At 45.8% G+C, this 27,245-nt stretch overlaps 1 protein-coding gene across 1 annotated transcript in view; it reads right to left on the reverse strand.

Moving 5' to 3' along the window:
• Positions 1-18,362, reverse strand: part of unc-119 (unc-119 lipid binding chaperone) — a 45,183-nt gene extending 26,821 nt beyond the window's left edge. Inside the window, exons 1-2 of the mRNA XM_055067387.1 lie at positions 17,987-18,362; positions 1,346-1,468 (exon numbers count right to left, since the gene is read on the reverse strand). Of these exons, the coding sequence (XP_054923362.1) occupies positions 1,346-1,468; positions 17,987-18,176 (313 nt within the window). The 5' untranslated portion in view covers positions 18,177-18,362. The remainder of the gene's footprint in view (positions 1-1,345; positions 1,469-17,986) is intronic.
• Positions 18,363-27,245: the final 8,883 nt, after the last annotated feature.

Consider the following 27,245-nt stretch of genomic DNA (forward strand, 5'->3'; position numbering starts at 1 on the left):
TAGCATATAGTAGTTTTTCTGATATGCTACAGAAAGTCCCTCTACAGTTGTAGATAGTTCAGCAAGCCACTTACTAATGCAATAACTACTGTACTGTACTGTACTGTACTGTGCTAAGTAACTCAAATAACATTTCAGAGTTGTTTTATGTTGTACTAATGCACTCTCCATGGCCCAAAGTAAAGGTGAACAAGTTATTACGATTTCCCTTGATGTAGTGCTGTGTGTGGGCATCCCAGTGTTAAAGGCCCCACTGCAAATCACTACAAGTCTTCGCAGACTATAAACCAGTCTTTTGCAGCATTGGATAGTGTGAGGCTCATTTGATCATACAGCTACAGCAATCACTGTTGCGTGGTCTACAGCTCATGCCGCACCTGACACCGTACAGTATCTGTAGCCATATCGTGGAGCAAGCAAATTGCCTAAGTGGTTACTGTGTAAGTATGCGCTATCTGCTTTGCCAGCAACCAGAAAACACATTCTGTCAAGCCAGACTTGATGAAATGCACGCGTCAGAGCTGCGAGTGCATGCCCAAGCGCAAGAGGCAAAAGCTTCAGCCATGAAAAGAATCGTAGCACTCGCGCATCAGAATCAAAGTAGCTTCAGCGCAGAACCTATGCACTTGATGCGCATTTATGGGACATGCACAAGGAAACTTAAATGGACAGCCACAAGTGCAATGACTCAATTGGTTGTCAGCAGTCATGTCAATTGTATTACAGCTTTTGGCAGTGACTGGGTGAGGTTTTACCTTGGTAAAAGATACTGCCTCAAAAGGATTGCCTAGTGTGTGAATGAATGTAAATAAATGGCAGGAATAAAAAAAGTTCACCAGTTGTGAGACATCAGTACAGTAAATAAATTAAGTGCACAAGCTGCAAACTGCCAGCAAAACACTGCTTGGTGCCATTGTTGCAAAAGCCGGTAAATTTGTAAGCATCTGAGAAACAGCATTAGGTTGACCCCGTTCGTTAGAAGCCTGCAGGTTAGTTCAAATCTGCGCCGGGCAAGTAACAATGCGGACTCACTTCCAGTCCGACACACAAATGCCCAGGATCAAAAACACGCACAGCAAACTCGCCCTCCCTCACAAAGCATAACCATCACAGTGGCCAAGTGCTACAGCACTCTACTGCCGAGCACAAGGTCGTGGGTTTAATTCACAATCAAGGAAGCTATATTCTGATGGAGGCAGAGTGCAAAAATGCACGTGTGCTTAGGTATAGGAGCATGTTAAGAAACTTCCCAGTGGTCAAAATTAATTCAGAGCCCTTAACTACAGTGTCTCATAGGCCCAACACAGTTTGGATATGAATCGATCAATCATGAATCCATCCTCACCAGGTGTAGACGGCGGCGGCGGCTTTGCGATTTCAAACAGCACCATGCCACTCTCCATGTCACGGATCTTGAAGCGTGTGAAGTCAATGTCGTAGACATTGGCATCAGGGGAGCAGAGGTATCCTGGTGAAAAAGAAAGGCAAGAAAGAACATGTGCAATTAGGTAAATTAGACTCAAAATCTCTAGTTGTCTTTATTCGCCAAACATTATTTTACTGTAGTACTACAAGGGCCATTAATCCACAAGCTCTGTTAAATTCAACAAATTCATTATATGCCACCATATTGACTCAAAAGATATTTTGCTCTAGTTTTCCAGTTCCTGTTCAGAAAGAATCAACTAAAGAAAGAAAGAAAGGTCTTCATGAGCTAACTGAGGGACCTTTACTACGAAAACTGGCCTTGAAGATAATTCACAAGACCTATCTTTTATACAAATTATCGACTATCTGTGAAATGTGCTTCAACCACCTCCTTAGTAAGATGAAATAAAAGGAACAAAGGGACACCATATCTTGCAACAACCATATTGTTGTCTGTAGTGCGGCAAAGACGATGACGATAAGAGGATAAATCAGCATTTAAAGGAAACATAACAAAGAATAAGACAAAGAAGAAGTGACTATCGCACGGTAGTCTGTTCTTGTTACTGTTCCTGCTGACTAGCGTGTTTGTCCCTGCAGTTTCCGACGAAGTTTAACAGCGGCTGGGAGTTTCGGCCAAAAATACTTGGGCCACAGTTGGGACAATATGAACGCAACAGACAAGGAAAGCAGTTTTGCAAAAGTGGAATGCAGAGTCCATTCTGAATTAAGTTTAAGTTTGAAGTAAGCTTCCAACTTTTCACATGGTAAGCGTGTTTAAATTTTGGCAACCCTGATGTCTTCAGCATGCAGAGGCCTTATTAGCCAAAGGTAAAATAGAGTGCGCAATGCCTAAAGTTTAGTGTATGTTCCACACGTGCCGCGAGTGGCGATGATTAATACTTCCAGGAAAAGGTTATAAATACATGTATATACTAAATATGATAAAGCTAGAGAGAAGGACAATCACAGCCATATCTGAATTTGGTACAGCACAGCATGTCCTGCAAAGGTTGTGGGTTCAGCTCCCACCAGCGGCAAGTTGTGTTTTCTTCCACTTTCATTTATCTTGTTGTTGAATGAGAATATGAAGGCTACTGCAAAGTTATTGCTCCTCTATATTTAATTCGACCGCTCGGTTTCTAAAAGGCACATCGTTTCCCCCCCGTTTTCCATTACTTTTGTCTGCTCTTTCACAGGTTGTTATAATTTCACTATGTTTCAAGGTCGTGTTATGAGGTACAGAAAATATCCCATGACCCAAGGAAGGCCACAAGTAAACCAAAGCATGTCCAGCCGTGTATAAGGGATGATTAAGGATTAGCAAAGTTAATTAGTGGTTAGTGATTGGATTAAGGTGGATTAAGGCAAGGTCAATTAAAGAGGATTAGAGTGGATCAAGAAGGATTAAGGTGGACTTAGGATTACTAAGGTGGATTAAGGAGAATTACAGTAGGCTTTACAAGGCTTTCACCTTTGCGTCTCTTAGGCGATAGCCAAGAACACCTGGGAGTTTCTTTGTTTCATTAATTACCATTTATCAATATAACTTTTTCTACAAATGTCAAAGCTTTTTTAAAAGATAATACTGAATACTGCCTGTTAAAAACAAATTATTCATTTATTTGTCACATATACTCTAAAGAGTTTGTATAAAGCAACTGATACTTACACTAAGCACATTTCAAACAACATGATAAAACTTTATTGCAGGAAAACAAGTACGCATGCAAAGGACAGTGAACAAGACCTCAATTCCAACTCAATGGCCCTCGCCATTGGCTTTCGTATGCTTATAATAATAATGAAAAAATTCAAACCCCTCGGTACCCCTGTATAGTTTTTTCCTCAATGCTAACTAGTATCACGAAAGGAAAAAAAAAATGCTCTTGGACATCATGTGAAGATACCAAGATGACGTAAAAAAATGTCTCCTTTGTTTCATGTTAAAATACAAAATTCATGGGTGATCCATTTCAATATAGCAGGCAGCTTCGTCTATTCACCAACTGCCATGGACAGTGGCACCAGATTGTGCTCAGAGGCAGGTGTTGAAGCACAATAAAATCTGCATTTTATTCAGGCCTAAATGTGCCTTTCACTGCATTCCCTAAAATTTGCTTCCAATTTCTGCCACATCAGAGTACAGTGCGTGCACAAACAATGCAATGAAAGGGGGGGGGGGGAATCAGCAATGAGAATTATTGAGGATATTTTGTCATTTTCACACTCCCATCGTCCTCTAAAACCTCAAAGGTGCACTATCCACAGAGCATGCCAGATTCGAAAATTCAGCAACTCAAGTGAGTACATAGAAACAAAGGGCCATCGCTTGCAGGCTGCTAGGGTGGATCCAGCTGTTGCTAGCTAGAAGTGAACTATCGCAGGCATAAGCACACAACGTCCCCTGCTCTAACAGGTGGAATATGTACGTGCATGGCCAGGACAATGGTCTTTGAAGACAATGAAACACTTCCAGCACATGCGGAGGACTGGCTATAGCCAGTAAAAAGTTAAAAAAAAGGAAATTTCTCCCACAGGGCACAATGAACTGTCTTCAAGTTGAACAGACAGATAGGAATGTCTCCATCTTTAAGAAAGTAACTCAAATCCCACATCTGTAGGAAATAGTGCTATGTGAAGCACTGTCTAACGACAATGTGATGTGTTGTTCATGTGTCACTGTCAACACACATTGACACAATTTCATGTCTTTGTTGTAACTAGGTCTCGCACTATTTCAATGCTTCTCGATGCGAAACACTGGAACACACAGTTTTTCAAAACTACAAGGAAAGGCGAGCTTGCAGAATGCATATAAGCCAACAGTCTACGACTCTGCCAGCTGCTTGTGGCAGTTATTTCACTCACAGCTGATTCATAGCAGAAAAGAACAACACCAAACTTGCTCGTGATACAACAAGCTATCTTTGATGCAGAGGCTTTCATCAATTCAGAAAGGCATTCACCTGATCCTCGGCTTCTCACCAAAAAGGAAAATACAAAACAGTCATTACAGAACAGACTACACATTCATAACTGCAACAGTTTAGTTTATTATGCTATTCAGCAGGAGGAGTCTACCCTCTGCTGGGCCGCCCGCTTACCACATGTCTGCTTCTAGCTGCTAATTAATTCAATGCATCTGGCAGGAGCTAGAGGCACTCCCTAACGACCTGAAGAATGAAAGTGCTCGATGACCTCGGCGGATGGCTGGGCTCCGCCTAGTTGATAATGCTCTGAACGAATGAATGTGCCCCTCTTGAGTGCCATATGTACGGGGCGAGTCATTGACGCATGGCATCTGCATGCTGGACATACGTCTCCTTAGTTTCCTATGCACAATCTATTTGACAACATGGGTGCATGTCAACCATGTATAATTTTGTTAAACATAGCCAAAATGTTCACATTAAGACCCACTACTAGAGAACATTTGTGAACGTATTCAAGTCAAGGTTGTAGGCTACATGGCTTTTGAACTTAATAACGAAGACTGCTTGGTTATTTGGTTAGGCACACACTTTCTCGTGAAACTAATTAACATTGCTTACAGTTTTAATTACTATCTTCATAGCTTGCTGTAACAGCACAGGGCTGAGTAGCTTTCTCTTCGTTTCTTTTTTTTAGTTTTTAAGGCAGCAATTTGACCCCTAGTATGACACATGAACATGCGACAGTCATGCAATAACTATACATCACTGCAGGTACAACTTGGTGCATATATATCTACCATTTCATTTTAAAGTAACATGCGAAAGAAGTACTCAACGTTCTGAGGTGTATGTTTTGGTGCACTTTAGAAGGAACTTTATGTGCAGTGTAGGCTGTATATCTTTTAGGAGCACCATGTGCAAAAATGTAGGCACAAATGACAAAGCTTTAGGTATCCAATATGCCAAAGAAAAGTGAATGAAAGTGAAAAATTATGAATATTACACGTGACAACAATACAGCGAAACATACACGAAATTTTCACTTTGACACAAGGCTGCTACTGCATTCAGCATAAGCACGAGATTGTGAGTTCGACTTATGCCTGTGACGACTGCATATCCTATGTGGGCAGTATTCAGAAACTCCCATAATGTTCTTTATGCGTCACCACTAAACTGCGAGAACTCTCACAACCCAGAGCACATTTGGGACGTTTACACCTGTTAAAAATAAATGGCAGCTCAGGATGCCAAACCCCACGAAACAGCCACTTAAAGTCCTGCAGTCAGATTCTGAAACGTGGGTTGGTCTCTCACAGGCGATCCATCACTGATAGCAAGCAGCCAAGCCTTCAGGCTGCATGGGCCCACGGGCGTTGACCTCCGTTGGTTATCTTCAGCTATCACGATCGCACTTTACCTTCACGGCGCCGCGTCAGCGCAAGGAAATAATACGTTGGGAATCGTGTCAAGCCGGAAAGGTCGGGCCGCGCATTTACCTCCTTCGCTGCAGACACGAAAACGCGTCCGTCCGTGACGACGGCAGCACTGCAAGTTATCAATGACACCTCGAAAAGGTTTTTACAGGCGTCTCGCGAGAGCGCCGAGCGATGGCAAAAGAAATTCGCGGGCACTGCGCTGGCCCTCGGAAATGTAGGCCGTGACCCAGATGGAGGTGGACTGGGAAAGGGGAGGGTGAATCGAGAAAGGGCGCGCGGCTCCTTATCTTCACCGAGCCGTCGCAGCGTAGCACGCAAGGCTGCAGGAGTCTGCACGCCGCTAGCTGGCCATTGTTTCCGCGCCACCGAACTGCCGCAGCTTCCGCGCACTAAAACCGTGCAGTGTGCGGTGGGCGCTGAAGCGAGCGCGTTGTGTACCTCCGCGGCGCCAAGGATGCAGCTCTCCAGATCGGCACGCAGACGACGGTGCAAAATGTGCGGCGGCATGCTAACGTGATCCGAGTGATCTTATGACTGCCCTGTATGACTCCGCTTTTGTGAATACTGAGAATACGGCATTGCAGCAACACACGTGCGCCCTCGAAGTAGGCGTCGAATGCCCGGAACTACTTTCACCTCCGGTAGCGGCGCCGCATCGCGGCTCTCGCTACACTGCACGGTTTTAGCGCGCCCAGAGTATTATGGATGTCGCGCGGGAGGGAGAGCCTTCGTACCAAAATAAAGCCAGCGCCAAGACGGTTGCAGGACGCGTGCATTAACGGTTAATTTATGACGAGCGCGCCTTTCTCCGACCCCCGCCGCGGTCGCCCAAACTTTCTATGCCGACGTCTAGACTGCGTGGCTGCGGCTACAGCGGTGAATGATTCATGGCGAAAACTCCCTCGCGCCGGAAGCATGGCGTGCTACGGCGCGCGCGCAGTGTGATCCGTCCAAGGAGCTATACAGGTTTAAAGACCTCTTGGTTCCTGCCGCTGTGACATTTGTCCAAAGGTTCAGCATCACGCGACAGTCCTACGCTGCACGCATCTGTGTCGCACATGTCGTTTTGCCAGTGCATGCGACCAGACGTCAATCAAAGAATGAATTAAAGGCGCAGCTATATATATATAGATCGCGTCGACGCCAGCGCACGCTGCATCGAGTCGTTGGCGACGCGCATGCGAGCAAGTACATAATGCGCATCACGTTTCATTGAGCAACTGTCACGTGCATCCGGCTTTGCGTATAATGGTTGCTGGCCCGATCCCGGCCGGTTCATTTGCACGTTTATCTGGCACGGACATTGCATACATCCGGTATCTGATGTTGTCTATGGTGCGCCACTTCGAAGTTGCCTTTTAAACCTCCAAAAAAAACTTCGATATCGCCGATGCTACCACGCTGTCCGCTCAACCTGGAAGTTTATTATCCGCAAGACCAACGACGCAAACAATCATTATTGGAGCGATCGTGCCCGCGCGCGAGGCTAAAATTGCGCGATATCTACGGAGGTGTCAAAGGCGGTGTGTGCTGTTGAACCAGTTAACCTGTGCCTAGGCGCGAGCTGCATGGTCAAATACTGAAAATTTACACTTGTTAAAGGTCTAATCTTTTTTGGACAACGCTATCGTCACGGCCGAGCACAGCTCATTTGATATTGTGCAGATTTTGCTCTTCGTCTGTCAATAATGAGCGATTACCGAAGAAATAAAAAAAAAAGCTGATGGTGTAAATTGGCTCAAAAAAATGTACACGTCAAGCAAGATAATCGGCATCCCCTGCGCTCATATTAATAATTATTATTCAGCGCTTCCGTCACCGCTCCTCCATTGTCTAGGCGGTTCCTGGTAGGATTGTGCGGGGCACACAAAGAATCACGTTTGTTGCTGCTGCGCGCCGAATAACGCGCGCAGTGACAAAGTGCGCAAGCGATGCACTTTCGAGGCGCAGAATGCTGAGCCTGCCGAACTGCACGCAGGCGCGCGTCCAAACACTCGCTTGTGACGTCACTGGTCAGTAATGCTCGCTGAACGCCACGAAAGCTCTACCACAGCCAATACAGTGTACGTCACACGATATCTTTTACGTCACGCGACATCCACTTTATGTCGATGACGCTATTTGCCGCATAGTTCCAAGTCAACTGCCCGCGTGGTTTGAAAAAAAAAAAAAAAAAAAAAGATGTTCAAAGCTTTGTTGCAGAGCTAGGTATCCCGGATGCCGAACGACACAAGTATACGTCAAAATTGAAAGTTTGTTCGCGCAGTTCAAGACGACACAAATTATACTTAAGCACTAGCAAAAATACGTCAGTCTTACACCGTGAGCATAATCTAAGTAAGCCATAAAAAACGCAAAAAACGAAAGACAGGTTGCGAAGCCACCTTGAATTTCGCGCTCTAGCTGTGCGTGACGTCATGGATTTTGACAGCTTCTGCACGGAACTACAGTTAATCGATAAACAATGAATGCGTTGCATCCCAAAAGAACGAAGGACTCGACCTGGCGAGAACTGGAAACTTCTTCCGACCAAATGCGGTCTGACACGCGAAACGCTTCCGAGCGACGAGCCTGTCACGTGACCATGATGACTTACGAGTGATGCCCTTTGTGCGCGAAAGTCACAACGGTAAACTTCGTCTTTAAAGCTACCGCTGGTAAGGAAACTTTCTTTCCCGTAATAAATAAAAGAATGTTTCGCTTTTCGAAATTTACGTCGTGCTGTTTATGTACTGTTCCTCTGAATGAGTGTGGACGAGAATGCCACATTCATTCCTGCAGAGGCCGTCACGTACACGGTCAATGTCACAAGTTTACGGACCGCGAGATCTGAGAAAAAAGCGCTGAATATCTCCGCAGCCTCGGACCTCAGCGAGGTATTCGAATTTTCAGCCAGTGCTGGTACACCATATAGTGCATGCGACAGCACAGTGTTGCACAGTTGCACCGGCTACGGTAACAAACCACTCGCAAAACCTTTTCTTATATCCCAACATTTTCCCAGAGGGGGCAGGGTTCCTACCGTTTACGCTGAAATTTCGCTCCTGCGTTGCAGGAGCAGAAGAAGCAGCAAATGCTCTCCGCCTGACGCCTGATTTGACGTCCTATGGCAGCAGACGAACTCAAGAGCAACAGAGTTAAAGGGACACTAAAGCGAAACAATAAATCAGTTTAGACTAATGAAGCATTGCCTGAGAACCCTGCAGGCAGTCATTTAAAAAAATAGTTTGATTATTAGATGAGAAAATGAAGGTCCAAGTATCAGTATTTGAATTTCGCGCCGAAACCCCAGCGCCGGTACGACAGCGTGACGTCAGGGATACCAAAGTATGTTTTCGCATTTGGGCCGCGTTGGCTGAATAAAGGTTCCCGAAACTTGCCATGTTTAATATTCGGTTCCTTTAGAACACAATATAGTCAAGCTGTACCGCTATATATAATTCGTAGGCCCTAGAAGATGCCATCAAAATCCAAGACGTCACAGCCCCCAGGTGCGGGAACCTAAGTAGGCGTCGCCACCCGTATTTCGTTCTTGAGCTTTTTCTGGCTTACCAAACGTCTTATCGTTGTAAGAGTGGTGTTTTTGGTGTTGTAGAACGGTTATTTACTGATGCAGAAGAAATCATTTTTCACTTTAGTGTCCCTTTAAGGAACCTCGTGTGCCCAAAGTTTCGCAGCCGCTCAGAAGGCTTCAATTCACATGCAAGCCTGAGGAGCCTGCAGCGCATGACGGCAAGTCGTGACAGAGAAATGAGTTTTTTTGCCGCTACCGATCGTATTACCAGCGGGAACCGACGGCGACTTGAAGAGTCTGGCATGGAGCAGCTGAATAGCCTCGAGCGCATTTCGAATGACGCTGCTGAAGGTCGAAACTTCGCGGCAAACGACCTAAATGAGCTTTTAGGAGCACACGCTGCAGATTTTGACATCGGCCGGCTTTCAGCGCAACTCGTGCTTCTCCCAACGCTCCTGCGTGACGAGGGTCCGGCCGCAAGGGAGCGCATTCCTACAAATTCTGCACGGGAAGTCTGCAGATATGCGTGAGACGATGGACCAGGTTGTCCGGTACCTGCAACTCGTGTTTTGTGTGCCTGCGTGAGCTGCTCCATGAGAGCGATCTTTCGGTGCTCCGAGGCGAGTAGAAACACTTTTACGCAATCGAATGACGCAGAGGAGGCTGACACACGTTCTCCTCCTCCACGTGAACAAGAAGAGAACTGCGGAACGGCACTTGGATGCCGTTGTGAAAGAGTTCGTGTCTAGAACGGCAGAAAGAACAGCGACCTTCGGCCTCCTTAGACAACCTCTCCTGCCCAACGCCTTCTTGTCGTACCAGCCATGAAGCTCGTCAATCTGCTATAACAGCTTTGTACCGAGTGCCTACTTTCTTGTCTACTTGTATAACATTTGTGTACTTGCGTCGGTTCCCATTTGCTTCATTGCGGGAGCGAATGGAGAAATATTAAAAATGATTTTTCGCAGCTTTCGAACCTGTTTTGTCATTAGCGCGGTCTGCGCAAGTTTTCAGTACTTCTGAAATTTCCCATCATTTTTAAAGCGTAAACCAATGCAGAATAAGCGAGGATACGCAAATATGTAAAACTTAATACGGTTAAAATGAATTAAAACATTAATAATTGATGTCATAAAATTGTACTGATTATCAAAATAATAAAATGTAATGTAAACAAATGAGAACTGACAAATATTGAGAAAAAACTAAATAACAAACAACATACAAAGTCGACAATACTTGCCCCCCCCCCCCCCCCCCCCTTCCGAAAACGTTCCGGAGCCCCTGCACCTTGAGCAGGAACCTACCACTTCGGCGTTGCTCAACATTTTTTTTTTCTCTGGTGTCACTTTCTGTATCAGCGTTACACGCATTCCAAATGTTTTTTTTCTTCAGCCATCTTGCTTGCAGACCAAGCGAAATTGCAGGCAAGCCAACCTTGAAACTGGAAAAATACTAAAGTCAGATTTTTAAACCAATTTATTGGTCAGAAACGTTAAAATTGTTTTATTACTCAATATATTCATTGTTTGTTAAGGTAATCCACCGCATTTGTTCTGAACGGATGCTTTGAAGAGGCCCTCCTCTGTTCAAGTCGCAGCTATAATGATCTGTGTCACAAACAAACGAAAATATTCATGTTAATTCATGAAATATTCACGCAACGGCGGCCGAAATTTCAGTAGCCACTATAATTTTATTTGGTGGAGTATAGATGGCGGTGCTGCGGGTGGGCCCTAATAATCGGGAGGGTCCGAAAAATTAGGCTCTGAAGATCTCCAGGGGTCTGCATTCGCATTCTTTCAAAAAAAAAAGAAATGTTTACTAAACCCCACGCAAATCAAATATCGTAAGTTTACGATATAATCGTAAAACATGGCCGGTATGAATACAATTGAAGAATTGAGGTCAGCCAATCGTCAAAGCGCAACAACGTCTTGCTAGAAAACTCATTGTCTACATAGCGCTGTTTGAGAAATACGGACTAATAATAATAATAAGAAGAAGAAGAAGAAGAAGAACAAATGAGTGCCGTGAAATGTAATGCCGTTTCGCAAATGACTTCACGCGAAGGGTGTGGGACAGGCTGGTCAATATGGCATACTGCGGGTTACAAGGTTACATAATAAAGTAAGCCAGAAACTTGGTGCTCGTGTTTTTTTCTATTCAAGAGTTCTTGTTCGCCACCCTGTGAACAATGCGTCAAGGTATCTGCGGGGTGATCATATTTAAGCTTTACGAAACTAAAAAAAAATCCCCTCAGCAAGATGGCGTAATCCTTGTCCTAAAGCTGGATTATTCGAAGACGCGGACATTACTAGCCCGAGAAATCGAAACACATATTCAATTAATTAACATAAAGGTACTAATTAACTTCTTCATTACATTAAGGCACATATTGCAATTTACGAATTGTAGCCGCGGTGATCTTGCAAGATTTATCCACTTGAAATTAATTTCCAGGAGGACAACAGTGTCGAGATATTTCTCAAAGTGTGGGACAAAACGCATATGCGTGTTACAGTTACTTTTGTGCTTGAACACATAAAACAACATCGTTCTGTCAAAACCGTGAATGGAACAGTACATTTTTACGGCAAGACTGAGGGCGGATATCTCCAAACTGGTGTCATTCTGGAAATCCATTCGAAGTGAATACGCCTTTCAAACTCACCGGTTGCAATTGGTAAATTGCAACATATGGTAAAGTAATGAACTGGGAAGTTAATTAGTTACGTTTTAATTAGTTGAGTATGTGTTTCGACTTCTCTTGCACTAATGTCCGCCACTCCGACTAATCCAGCTCAAGGACTAGAATTATGACATGCCTGTCACAACCATTTTTTTTTAATATTTCGTAAAACATACAAGTGATCACCCCGTACATAAATCGGGAACACGTGTTCCACGTTAATTTCGACCACCTGGAGTTCTTTAACATGCACCGAAATAAGAAGTGGACCAGCATTTCTTTTCCTTTGCACTCCGCCCCTTTAGAGAACGCGGCCGCTGCGGCCAGGTATCGAACTCGCGACATAATGCTGAGCAGCAAAACGCCACGACAACAAAAGCAAAATAAGGGCGGCGTCAATTGCCTTTAAACTGCTGCAGAAGTTGTTAGTGGTATCATGGACTGGCGGTAGCAACCGTCGACTATAGCTATATTAACAAAAACATCATATTTTCAAAATAGACGAAAACATGACAGTCTTTCACGCGGCAAAAGGAAATTAAGGATATATACGCGAATACTGCGACCCCGTCGTCGCATTGAAGGGCCGGGAAATCACCCGACAAATATCCCCCCTTCGGATATTTCTCCGCTAAATATAGCCCGCGCGCCTTTTCAGACCAACAAACGTACGGAAATAGCCGAAATACCGGGCTAGAGCCACGTTCCCTTTCTGGCCACGGAACGCTCGGAGGTGCGCATTGTTCGTGGAGGCACCGGACAGACGGCGTTCGTGGAAGCGTCCGCAAGAACTACGATCACGCCGAAATGTTCGGAATGTTTCAGGAGCGTACCACAGGCAAAACAAACAAAATTTCTCTACGAGCATAAAACCCTAATGAATTCTGCACCCCGTATGGCTTAGTTTGTCCAGCGACGATGATCATCAATGATCTCGCCTACTTTCCTGTCAGGAATGCAATTTCACGCTGGCACGCGCATGCCGTTCGTGACCCAAAAGTTACCGGGAGGGCTCAGCCCTAATTAAAGAAACTTATACACACACAAGATAGACGACGATCGATTCTTAGCCCGAGGACAAGATTATCCCTATAAATGGCGCAAAATTTTTCTTGCGTACGATAGCGTGTCTATACGTATAGTCTTACACCCTCCACCACTGTCACGTTTTGTGCGATTTGTAACGCAGGACTGTCTCTTCCTCCAATGATACCGTCTATGAGGCACTGAAACCTGTTTTAGAAAAAGTGTTCGCTCGCTGTGAGGGGTATGAACCCGCCAATCGTGCAGTTTCGCGATGCAAATAATTTTGACGACATGGACAATTAAAGTAAGCCGTACAGAATGGAGCAAATAATAATAATAATAATAATAATAATAATAATAATAATAATAAACTAGGCCAGAAATTAGCACCGCTAACTCTCTGTGTATCCCACGCCTAGACTCCCTCGACAGCTGCGCGCGCGTGCGTCAGAGGTGCCACCTTGCACGTTATTCGCATCCATCAAAGTGACGTTTCCGTGCGTACCTCGCATCTATTTTGCGATTTCGCGCGTACTGTGACGCCATCGCGTACGCTCCGCACGCCTCGAGTTCTCTTGTTTGACGGTGCCTGCCTCTTTGAAACGTGTGGCGCGTGTGCCCAGCCTTTTCTCGCATTCTTCCCCCGTGACAGCTACAGTGCTCCGGGGCACTGCGTTAGACTGCAGTGACTGCGCTGCCTTCGGTATCGGCCCGTATTTTACGCTAGACGGTTACCCACAAATCGTGCGAGAGGAGAGGTCCACCTACATACAACGCTATCGCATTAAAAAAAAAAAACCTGCATTCATGTATGCCGATCTCACCACTGATGCATCAAAGCGCCGTCCATACGAGCGAGTTCTCACGCCTGTCTGAAGTACTATACGGGTATGTCTGACGTATAGTTCTGCGGAAACCCGCAAGGTGGAGAGAAGTAATTAATAAAGGGACAATCAGACATCCACCTGTTCGTAGCAATTGCTACAAACGAAACCCATACGGGTTCCTTGAAAGAAAAGCCTCAGAGTTGAAGAAAAATTCGTCCTGGTCCGGTATGGGTCCGGTCCTGGTATGTCTGCTGACTCACGGCTTCGCTGGAAAGCACCAGCAGTTGCTGCGTTCGAACGCGGTCGTGGCTGGCGGGCCTGTGCACTCATGCTTTATGACGTCATGCTACTAGGTCTGTGCCCTCTCCGCCATAGTGTCATGCCACGAGGCCCGCGCACTCATTTATGACGTCGCGCTACTAGGCCCGAAATTTTCGTCGCCAAGCTCGGCGTGACGAAAGCGGTGGCGTCAAAATCACCGCGCGCGGCTTACTTGGCAGCATCCACATTACATTGCGCGGCAGTCCGGACAGGTAGCGAGACGTCATATGGAACGGAGTGCACAGGCCTTGGCAGGCTGGCGGCTCTCACACAGGCTGCGATGCAGTACCACAGCGTCTACTTTCCTCGCTGCAGCCGTACAAATTCTCCCAGCTTACTTTCGACGCGAGAAAAAGAAAAAAGAAAAACAGAATACTGGTTAGTAAACCGCGCATATAAATTAGTCGCACGCCACCCCACCATAAACCGTTGCGGAACAAAAGAGGTTGAACGGCGACGCGTCTCACACTCGCTAGGCCCGATAAAACCTGTACCAGACGTCGCCGAGGTTGTGCCAGCACTGGCTCTGTGCTTGTAGGCTTTCGTTGCCAGAAAAACAAGTTCTTCCGTGGTTTCCGCATTTTGAAACCTTCCCCGAGTGGCCACGTGCACTCATGCATGAAAATGGCGGCAGCTATAAAAGAAAGCTTCTTAGCTTATAGAAGCCAATTATTGGTTATTAGCATGGGTTACGACATCGGTACAGGGTTAGCATCACTAAAATTACCTCACTTACTTCACTAAATCTCTATTGAATTCATGCTAAACAAAGGTTTTCTTTTGCTGAACGTGCGTATACCCTGCTATATTGCCAGCGGCACGGTGCGCGACCTTTACAACGAAGTGACCAATATAGCGAATGATTTGTCGACATGTCGTCTGGTCGGGAGGACGCATGTTGAACTAAATATATAATGATAATGCCTACCAAAAAGGATAAGTCAAAACGCTGTTAGGAAGTTTCGGCTACCATCCTTGCGGAAGCCGAAACGTCTTCAAAAACTTCACAAATCCCTTTTGAGTCGGCGTTTCCTCTATTTCCTTCGGCACTTCGTTGTAAAGGCGTTAGACTGTATATTATTTCAGTTCATATGCGACTTTACTGTTTTTATATGTCATTTCATTTTCACTCTACCTAATGTCTATTGTAATCTACGATTACGTAACTCAGAGGCCACATGTGCCAATCTTTACTCGACATCACTCTGCTTGTTCTTTATCTAAATGCATCATCAATGTTCCAAAATTATTCCGCATACGTTTACGGCGTTCATGTTTACCCGTTCATTACTGTCTTGAAGTTACAAAGCCTCGTGGAGAACGATCACATTTCTATCTACATTTAGGATATAAATTAAGACATTTCAACAAGGATTGCGTGATTATCTCCGCAGCGTCATATTCGTGGGTGAACCTCTTTTTTTTATATATATATATTCGCGTTCCTAGCCTGCCCCAGCGCTGCAATCCTAGCGCTATACCATTTCAGTCGAACGCAACGCTCCAAACCACTTCCAAGTAATGCGACACGTACCGCGTGCCGACCGCAACAACGCATCACCGCTACGACGTGTGGTTTATTAGCGCCCGACAACAGCGCAGACGGCATATCAGCCAGCATCCGTTTCCTCGCACTACTACCGTATTCCTCAGCCCTCGCGGCACGTAGTACGGTACATATAATAGGGTGCCCCGCGCCTGCGCACGTTCGCCAGGTCCTACTGCGCACAGCTCCGAAGGCACAAAAGCAAGGACCTGAGACTTCCGTGTGGCGACCGAAACACACGCGCGCGTTCAAGACGGCTTGCAATAATCTGCTTTCCGCTGCGGTGGGCGAATTCCTTTGACGGGAAACGACCGCTGACGTCGTGAAGCGCGGGTCGGTCACACGCCCCTCATCCTATTCTTCCCGCACACCACATCCCGCGGCGTAAACTGTCGTGAACGCAAGCAAGCGCGAGAGAGGTGCATCATCGCATTGCGAAACTTGACCGTGTCGGTCGTCGCTGCAGTGGTGTCGAAACCACAACGTTTTTAGGGTCGGCAAGCGCATCCACACAATAGAGAGTTTTAGAATAGGGGCCCCAAACGTTTTGGGGCCCCAAAGAAATAGCGTCGAAGCCACTGCGCATGCGCGAGACGCAAACTGCGTTTGGGTTTTGCGTTGGGAACGCTATTTCACCGATTTAGCGGGAGCTCAAATAGCGTTCCCAAAAGCTTTGCGTCAACAAACATGGCGGCACCCATCGAAGCGACGGCTCTAACCTAGCACCAAACTGGGTTCGATTCGCGGTAATGCGTGAAGTTCGCAAGCTAAGAGAAGTGACTGCAGTTATCGCTTTCTCTCAACTAGCGTGTGTTATGAAGATTGATTCATTAGACGCCGCTGATTCCGAATTCGAGTGTGGATTTTATGGCTCGTAGGCCTAACACGGCTAAGCTTGGCTGGTGAAGGCACGTAAAGTTGGTTTTGTTGCTCCAAACTAAGCACAACTAATTGTTTGCTGCTTGAAGAATAACCTCTAAATTGTAATTAAACGCGAATACACGCAAGTCAATATTACTATTCATATCATAAGATGGTATATTTTATTTAATTATTTTTAATCGTTTTTCTTAGACGCCGTAGTAGCGCTGTCAGCGCAAGACGCTATCTGCAAACGCAAAGCCCTATTCTAAAACTCTTCACACCTGCGTGCCCCAACGCTAACACCCGCAAAGCTCTTTGGGGCCCCAAAATATTGGGGCCCCTATTCTAAAACTCTCTAATGACAGTGCGTGTGCACGCTATTGCATAGCCGTGACGAAAGATGCGGCCGTTACACAGAAGCGCCTCTAAAGCGCGACCTCGTGCTCGTTTAATTAAAGGACATAATCGGTGGACTAAAGCACGAAAAAACACGAAGGATGCGCGAGGTCCGGACCTGCCGCATAGATCTCTCGCAACACGCTATAGCTCTCTCTTCATAAAGGAAGTAATCGACGCAATCGCGAAGTCGTGCCAGGTCCAACAAGAGATGCAAACGTCGCACATATGCCAACTCTCGACACGAAACATATGCGTAAGCTCAACCTTGCGCCTCTTCGCGGTTTCGCATTCACCCTCCAGAAGGCTTCGCAGCAGCACATCTCGCGCGTCTGCTCACAGGCTTCACGGAACGCCATTCTCTTCGCAGCAGTTTCGGATGGCAGCTCCCTTTACCGTGGCATCCGTCCCAAGATCGTGCTCCATTATGACAGGCGTTCAAATCAATTATTTATGCAGGCGACCCGCAATAATTAAAGAATTAAGGCCGCAGCTCAAGACTCGCTGCGCCATATGTTTGGACTAGGGCCCTGAACGTAGCGGCTAAATCAAGACAATACGAGAACACGAGTAGACGCGCCGGCGAGATGTATAGATCGCTGCAAATGGAATACATAGAACGCCGACCGCAACACCCGTTCTGCGAAGAGAAGGACGGCAGGAGGGAACGGCGACCTTCGCGAGCGCCGCCGCGACCACAAATAAAGGAGAGAAAAAGAAAGGCCGATGCCAGATCAATAATACTGATAAAACGCGCGAGCCGGCAGCACCAGCACGTACAGTACACGCGCCACTGCTATTAGCAGACGAGCACGCGTCACAGCGCGCGTCGTCACACGGCAGCAGCAAAACGGTAACAAACAGCTGATGAGAGCGCGGCGTCAGGTAGTCAGCAGGGCGCCACCGCTTTGCAACGGTACTACATTGCGAGAAAGAGGCGCCGCCGTTCACACCTTCGAACGCTGTTCGCCAAGGGAACGTGCACGGGTACCCTTACCTTCGGTGATCTTCTGTAGTCTGAGAACGTCCTCCGGGGAGATGGAGTCCTTTTTGGCGAGTTCCTCTTCGGTGATGGGCTCCAAGTCGGCCGGGTGGTCCTTTCGAGACTTGGCCTGGCGGAGAAAGCCTCCGCTGCGCTTCTTGGAGCTCGGCGGATTGGGCACGTTCGAATTCTTCACCGCACTCATCGCGCCGCTCGGAAGAAAAATTAAGCCGTTATATATACTTAAAACAGAGCAGGCTCTGCCGCAGCGCTCCGCCGCTGATGTTTCGCTTGCTACTGCAACGGGCTCCCCTCTCACCGGCCCGACCACATCCTAGGTGAGAACGAGGAAAAATAAATCGCCGCCGCCTGCGCGCCCGGCCAATCTGACGGAGAAAAAGAAACAGACCAACTCTGTCATGGCGACAGCGCGCGCTGCGCGCTGGAGCAAGAAAAACACAAAAACAAAGAAAACGAAACACTCGCCAATGATGATGATGATGTCAAATGTGGGAGAAAGAAAGCGTCACTGGCGTCATCTCGCGGATTTGTTCCGCGCATGCGAAACCGAAACACGCGCCGCACGGTACGCGTATATACGCATACAGAGATATTCAGGCTCGCCTGACTCGGGCTCCATGTGCGAATTGTTGATAAGCAAGTTCATCAGTTTTGTCCCAATTGAGTGCCCTGCCTATCTTGGACTAGCTTCGCCAAAGTAGACAGGATTTGTCCGGGGCTCATCAAGGTCCGCGCAGCCATCACGCAGTTGGAATGTAGCTGCCTTGCTGATGCGTTCACCGCAGATGTCAGTTACTTTTTGTGCTGTGCTATTTTTTGTCCTATTTTGGCGGCGTGGTATTTGTGTTTCTGTCGATCTCTTTGTCAACCACCGATAACAATATGAAGCGGCGAGTGTAGAGTTCACAATACGGGCCGCTTCACAATCTCGCGACCTCCGAGCGTATATCATTAAGCAGCTGCTACGAGCGTGAATGACATTTGTACCTCACAGCTGTCCATTACACTATAACGGCCCCTTTAACACGACGCACATTGTGTGTTTTAAGCAAGCGCCCGCGGTACAAATTTTATGTCGCTCGAGCACTCTAAGCAAAAATGTACCGATGTTTGTCTGCGCCATGTGCGCATATACATTTTTTTTTAATTAGAAGAAATTCATTATGGGGTTTTACGTGCCAAAACCACGATCTGATTATGTGGCACGCCATAGTGGGGGACTCCGGATTAATTTTGACCTCCTGGGGTACGTTATATAAGGTGCACCTATAAATCTAAGTACGCGGGTGTTTTTGCATTTCGCCCCTATCGATAATGCGGCCATAGAATAAAGAACAAAATTGATCCCGCAACCTCGTGCTGGCAGCGCAACAGCAAAGCCACGAAACAACCACGGCGGGTATAAATTATTTTCTTCTTCTTGCCATTTTGCTGTCTATATGCACTATTCCAAAAAAAAGCATAGTCATGTTTCTATGTCAGTATCCCTCTATTAATCCCTTCCACTTTCATTCAAATTTTAACTTTGTTCAGTTGAGTTCAATATTGCTTACACTGCGCACAAGCACGAACTATGCGGAACCGGCTGATTAAGTTTAAATTGCCAACTACTTTAAACATGTGAAGATTACGCTAGTTTTGTCCTCAAATTGTATTATTGTTTGTTCCCCTCTTATCTACCATCACAATTAATTTTTATACTCGACGTTTGCACTGCTTCATGAAGCCTTCTATCTGAGGCCTCTTAAGTGTGTCATAAGTGTTTCCGAGAAGTCTAACCATACAAAATCCTGCTTGCAAGCTTTACTAAGTTGCTTCTCTGGTTCTTGTCATCTTATCTTAAGCCTCTCGAATGTCATGTCACATCACAAGAAAATGTGGAAAAAAACACTAAGGTATGCATGAAATATGTCCTTAGAGTAATGATAAACATTCGCCATATGCGTTCTAGAAGCACCAAATATCACTCTGCTGCAAACAGCTCACCTTGGCCTTACAGTCTCCAAGCTTCACTAATGCGAGTTCGTCAACACGCACCTGAAGCAGTGACTGATGAACAAAGGCATGAGAGTCAGCGTTGCAGTGTGCAAGCGAGACCTCAAGTTGCTACTGCAAGTCTTCAGCGTAGCAGTTTATGTGTAGGGCTTTTAGTCTGGATTTTACAAATGGCCTTTGGTTTAATAAGGATCGTACTATAAAAGGATTCTTCAGGATGGAAACTTTTCTGTGAAAATCATAATCCCAAGTCACTACAAGGACATAGCACCATTACTCTCATGTGATTTTGTTGTCAGCCTTCCTTTTTTCAACCTTTTTTTATATTTCACCTGCAGTTATTATTGTACATTGGTTAAGGATTTATTGTGAAATTAAAAATTAAATTATGGGGTTTTATGTTCCAAAACCATAATTTGATTATGAGGCACGCTGTAATAGGGGGACTCCGGATTAATTTTGACCAGCTAGGGTTCTTTAACGTGCACTTAAATCTAAGTACACAGGTGTTTTTGCATTTTTTGGCCGGTATTTGATCCTAGGACCTCGTGCTTAGCAGTACAATACTAAAGCCACTTAGCAACTACGGTGGGTGATTTCTTGTTAATATATCACAATGATTAGTGTGTGGAAATGTGACATGACATTTTTACTGTATGCATGATTTTAGACTTCAAAAAGAAGTGCTGCAAAAATTGCACAATAAACAGAGCACTTTTGTCTGTACGCCCAGCATCTTCTTTTTATGCCGACATTTCAAATTGCATCAAAATTCAGATTTCGTACTGTTAAGCGTTATGTGTGCCCCGAGGTGTGTTGAAAGTATCCCGCAAATAGTTTCCCTGCAAATCGTTTCAAGCTTGCTAGCAAGTGTCCACGACAGTCTTGCAAATAGGAGACACGTGTAGTCACACAGAATTTTACCTCCAAGCTTTACAAAGTATTTGCGCTGGTCTGTATCATTTTGTCTGAAGCCTCTTGTGCATCATGCAACTTGTCTAAAAGGCGGCTAGAAGGCTGGAGCCTGACGTTACCTTGTTAGACACAGTTGTTGGTAGAAGTATTACGTTGGGATTGTGCACAGAGCCATTCCGTGCATGTCCTGCTTGAAGCTTATGTGACTTTCAATGCAGGAATATGTAGTGCATAGCCCTTGGAGACATTTACAAGGCCAGTATCGTACCTGATACTTACTTGCAGTCTTTGCAGGGGATTGGCTGCAGTTAAAAGACCTGTCTGGCTAAACTTCACTTTGATATGCGGAGAAGAGCCTGTAACTGGGTCTGATCCGTCTGTCTGGATGTTACGTTGTAAATTCTTGTTGTTTGTTGTCCATGCTTCACACTGCCATTGTCACACCACCTCCTCGCCCCCTCATCATATGGCAAAAAAAAAAAAAGCTTGGTTCACAACCGCAGCTGGAGATAAAAGTAATGGAACTCTAGCAACATGCGGTTGGGAGCTCAGCCCGCAAACCACGGCGCTATTGTGCAACTTTTTTGCTTGGCAATTGGTGTGCGATTTGCAGCGTGTGCCGCAGAGACACGTTCTAGTCAGTAATGCGCTATTTGTGCACGTGTTTCGGAAGCGACAGCAGGCAACCCACACATGCATCATGACTAGCAAATGACGCAGCAGTTGTATGCAGCACAGCCTTCCAGCGCTGCACTAATTCTCAACATTTCCTCAGACAAAGGTTGGCTTTCTGCTGTCTTAGATGTCGGTCAATTAAGTGTCATTGTCATGCCACCATCGTCAGCATGTTGTCATTCTGCCATCGCAATTGTGACTGTCATTTTACCACCATCATCGTCGTTGCTGTACAGAGTTGAGTGCATTCACAGAGGTCATCACGAGCTTTGTACGAAGTTTGGGGCTTTGGTGGAGTAACTGCTGTTGCAATAGGAGTTGCACTGGAGGCTGCTTAAGTATGCTATTTTCTTTCAGCTTAATGAGCTTATCTTCAAGCCCACATCTATAGCTATCTACTGCAATAATTGAACGATAGCCAATACAGAATTGTAAGGTGGACAGATTTGTTTACAGACTTTCGGGCTAGTTGTTTTGATAGTTATTGGGACCATAGCGCTTAGGTGATGCACACAAAGAAGAACGACAAGGACAAGGAAGAACGGCAAGGACAGGCACTCGTCCTTGTTGTTCTTTCTTGTCCACGTTGCCTAATCACTGGTCGCAATAAAATATTTATTTTAGAGCACAGCTCTTAGGCGGCCGTTCCTGCGGCGAGCCTCGGCGTCGCCGCAACCGAGTGAACAAGCACGGCGAAAAATCAAAGCGAATGCACAGCGCAGCGGAGGGATGAAAGACATGAAAAGGAAAGTGGAGAGGAGGGTGCAGCTCAACCAGGAGGTGGAAAGCAGAGGAGGGTATGGCAAAAGGGCGAGGGGGAAAGCGGAGTGCCGCACGACCAGGCATGTGACCAGCATGGAAACAAAGTGCTGGCATGGGCTTCGGACCCACTGCACATGCGCCACTTCCCCTGCAAGGCGCCGCCGCTAGAGAATGCATTCCGTGCGATCTACGCATTCCCGTGTTCCCACTTTCTTTCTGAACAATGAGCGATGCAACCGGTGGAAATGCTTCGTCTGCCACAGCTGCTGAACGAGTTGCCCGAGCAGAGGCTCAGCGCTGCCGCCGAGAGCACCTGCTCCTTCAGAACCAAATTATTTGCCACAATATACTGCGAATTCAAAACATCTAAACAGCTGTACTCAAAATTCGCATTAGGGAGTATCACCATTGTCACCGAAATTTCCTTTTCCGAATTTTTGCACAAAATATCGGCAAGCGGCTATTACAGGGGTAAAACTTGTCGCCTGCCAAGTTCAGGGGTGTAGCTTATAGTACTTGACCAGCATTGAAAAATGTCTAAATTAAAAAGAAATTTGTCAGAAACCATCCCGGGATGACTGTCGATTTTAATGCGATTAGCATTGGAACAATGTAGTGCCGCACTGTACTGCCACCACCGAAATGTGTCACATACGAGGCATTTATGCAGCTGGGCTTCTCTCTTGCACTTCCGACTGAACATGCCGCGCCATCTAGTGGTGCTGCCACGAAGTTGACGTGTGGGTGCCTGTGTGAATAGACTCTGTTCAGCAATGGTGAAATTGAAGGTATTTTCTTTTTTTCGTTGAAGAGGCAGCTCAATCCCAGTGGCACTGACCATGAATTACCCAGTGACGCAAGTCACCAAGAAAACGGTTAGAGGTGCAGATAGATTGACCCCTTATAGTGCATGAAATTCCCAAAGAATGCTAGCTGCGTTAAAAAAATAATTCTTGTTGAGTTAGGCAAGTGGCTATTATGGGAGTCCATGACTAAACAGTGTCAACAAGAACACGAAAAAAGAGGCCAGTATCCTATGTATACCCGGTTAACGGTCATTGTTTATCTTCTGTCAGCGAGTACAAATACTGCAGATTAGTGATCACGTCAGACCTTAAATGAAACAGCCATGTACTGTACAGTAAAAAAGAGTCAATAAAGAAACATGGCTACCTGAGGGAAACATTATCTACGAGTGGCATCAAATTATTAGCTTACAAAATATTTATAAGGCCTCTACTAAATTATCCTACGTTTTTTTGACACCCGTACTCAATATTATCAAAGGTCCAAACAAAGTCAATTAGATTCATTTTAATTTTCTATCGACATCACACATAAGCAAGTATTCCTTCTACACACTGCAAACCTCGAAACATTAGAATGAAGGCGGTATCAAAATAAAATTAAAATGTCATACTTAATTCATAGCAACCGAATGAAGATAGACTAAAGCTTGTACATGGAACACTCCAACCAGTGCACAATGTGTTATTCTCATTCTATGAGACTTAATTAATAGTAAATCGCTTGTTGCTGTCATCACCATCCCTCCTTTGCTCCCTCTGCCGTGCAGAGTTCAGTGCACACTGTTTCAGATCAACTGTTCTACCATTTCTATAATTGAATTCTCTTTTAGTGCATAACTAACCCAATCACAATTCTCTTGTCACTCATAAAGCTGATAGTAAGCAGATGAAAGTTGTTTAACCACGATCTCATTACGAGGCACGCCGCAGTGGTCGACTCCAACAACTCCGAGTGCACGAGTACACGAGTGGATTTGTATTTCGCCTCCACGGACAAGCGGCAGCCACGATCGAAACTGTGACCTCGAGCTCAACGGGGCAGTGCCAACACTTTTGTTGGCGTTGCGTTGCTCAGCTCAGTTCCCGAAGACTTTGGGAGTTTCGTCATAACACATCATCGCAGCAACAGTATGCAGGCACTTTTGTGAAATGGCACAGATTCTCGGCAATGCCGAGTAGTGCAAAACAAGCAGCGGGGAACAAGCAGCAGTGAGGCTTTATTAAAAAAACCAGACAGACACACAGACACACAAAAAGAAAGGAGTCTAAAACAACAGCAGTCCATTCGTCTCAACACACTTTTTGTGCTTGGCCTTTAATTAGGAGACACTGAGGTGTGCGTCAGATCAATCACACCATAGCCTACACCACGCAATTCACACAATCAGGCATGACATATACTTTTTGTGCTTCCACATGAATTAAGGTCTCTTACAACATTTGTTATATATTTATATATATATATGTATAAGGAACAAGCCACAAAACACACAGACACATGGATATAAAACCCTTTTGCCACTGCAGCTCACTCTATGTTTTGTCAAGCGCTAATCTCAATAGTACAACGATAAAAGTCGCAGTGGCACATCGCCGTGGCTTTGTCCAACTGGAAGCCGCAAACTCGCATTTCATCATATGTATATACACATTTCATATGTATATATTTATATATATATATAATATGTATAATCTAATATGAAACGATCCGAGTCTCAAAGGAGAGAGAGATAGGGGTGCCCTCAGCATCACATATCGCGCATAGAGCTGCTGTCACCTGGTTCTCAACTGTGTGTACAGGAATGCAATAAATAATCAACGACCTACAAAAAAAAGAACAACACTCGGAGAAAGCCGCATCACATTGGCGCGTTTCTAAGAAACCCCGGGAAGACTGGGAAAGACGAAATGCTTTAGACGATTGCGACGACCAACTGACTGACTGAAAGATCACAAAGCTGCCACACAACAGACACGTCCTCTGCAAATTGCAAGCGGGCCAGTGGCCTTGTTAGACAGAGGGGCAAGAACCTATCAAATATCGACAATGCGAATGATCTCTGGCGGACTAGCGATGCTTGCAGATGTGACCGGGGGTCAGAGGGTTGCGGGACTTCAACCCCTAAGCTTAGCTTTCTCCAGCCTTCTGGTAGCAGAAACAAAGAGGCCTGTGCGTTCAACTGAAATAAGGCGTGCCGAGTGTGCACGTCTGCTACGAAATGTGCAATGGGGAAGGACTGAAGGATTTGCAGTCACTGGAGTGGCTGAAGCTGCACGTCCAATGCTGTATCCTCACAAGAAGCATTGTCTAAGCACTGCAGTTCATCTCTTTAGTGGCTGCGGCCTCTGATCACAAGAAGCAAGCTTTTTTTTTTTTTTTTCAACCGTCACAGCAATGGCTGCTAGTACAGTCGAAACCCGCGGTAACGAAATCCCGCGACAATGAAATATTTTCGTACCCATGGCAAAAGCCCATAGGATTCAATGCATTTCATACCTCTCGACAACAAAATGTTGCTGTACTACAATCTTGCTTCAACGAAATTTGCCAGAAATTAACCCCGCATATTACTTACTCGCGCAAGGCTAGCAGGCTCCAAATGTGCTCAAATGTGATTGCTTCACACTAAAATTGCGTAACATACCACTGCCTTACACTTGCACGGGCTCCGCCATTTTTGTTTACAAAAACAACCAAGCGCCGGAAGCGATTGCGTGCACTGGAAACATGTCGTTTGAAGCAGCACGCATGTTGCTATAAGCATGTGACGACAGTTTTTGCACACCTGTGCCGTGTGTAATGTGCGTCCCAGTGAGAAAAATGCAGCAATGACAAGGAAATCCCCGTCCCACCTACGCGGAATTGTTTACGGTGCTTGAAATGGCAGTCGCAGCATGGAGTGCCTCACATTGGGCCGTCATTGAGTGGTCGTCCGGAAATACACATCCCTTGCTTCAATACGCTGGTTTTGGCGCCACTCGACAGGCATCGCATGCGGATTCAGTGCCATATGTACATTCGCGCGAAGGGGCCATAACCTAGACTGCCTTCGGTTATACAAGATACGATCACATTTGTGCTCGCCAATAGATATGGCAACATGGCGTGGATGCTTGCTCTGCGCCCAGTGTCGAGTTATGTAAAATCTCGCTCAAGTGACCGTATCGCAAAAAGCAAGTGACCGAGAATACTGCTCCACGGCAGTGCTGCCACTGCCATGCCAATCAACGCATGCGGCACACTTTGTACTGTCGTCAACGTGGCTCTATATCCTCGAGTAAAGCTTGCCAATGTAAGCTAGCAAAATTTTGACAGTGAAGTTTCGTTCTGCAATGCACTGCCTATGTGTGCTGTCTCATTTTGCAACAACAAAATTCTTGCAAAGGCTAATTTTTTCGCATTCCCTGCCAATTTCATTATTGCGAGGTTCAACTGTACTCTCTAATACAGCTCGATCTGGGGCTCTGCAACTGCAACCTCTGCGCCAAGTTCCCCATCTGCTAGCTGTCAAGGCCTACACTCTGCAGAACACCCGACTTCTCTGGCAAAATGGTGCAAGAAAAAAAAGTTCTTGCTTAAAAGCAGAGAAGAGTTTGAGGTTCCCTGTGCGCTAAGTTAGCCTGGACATTTGGACTGTGCCGACAGCGCAGGTGAGATCAAAAAGGCCACCTGCTATGTCAAGAGGGGTACCTAAGCCTCAAAAGTTTGTGCACTAACGTCTGGTAACACAATGAGGTGTGCTCAGATTTAAACCACTGAGGTGTGTTGGCCTTTAGTCACTTAAAGTCTCATGCAGACTTTGATAGGCAGGATGTGCATTTCATAACACCATCACAAAGCTAGTATCCAAGCAGTGAATCGCTGAAAATTTGTGCACGCTTCCGAAGGTTCGGGTGGTACTAAAGGCAAACGTTATGTCAGGTTAGAGTGACATAGCTTATGGTTCACTTGTTCTTTGCCAAGACACCACTTAGTCACTCAAAAAAACAACATTGAAAAAACGGCGCATGTTTTGTGCAAAGCACACAGCATGAAAAGATTAGGCTAAATTGCGTCATGCATATGTCCTATTCTGCACTGACAATTTTAGAGGCCA

The sequence above is a fragment of the Dermacentor andersoni genome, chromosome 3 (genome assembly GCF_023375885.2).
Source record: "Dermacentor andersoni chromosome 3, qqDerAnde1_hic_scaffold, whole genome shotgun sequence".
In the NCBI taxonomy this organism is placed as follows: Eukaryota; Metazoa; Arthropoda; class Arachnida; order Ixodida; family Ixodidae; genus Dermacentor; species Dermacentor andersoni.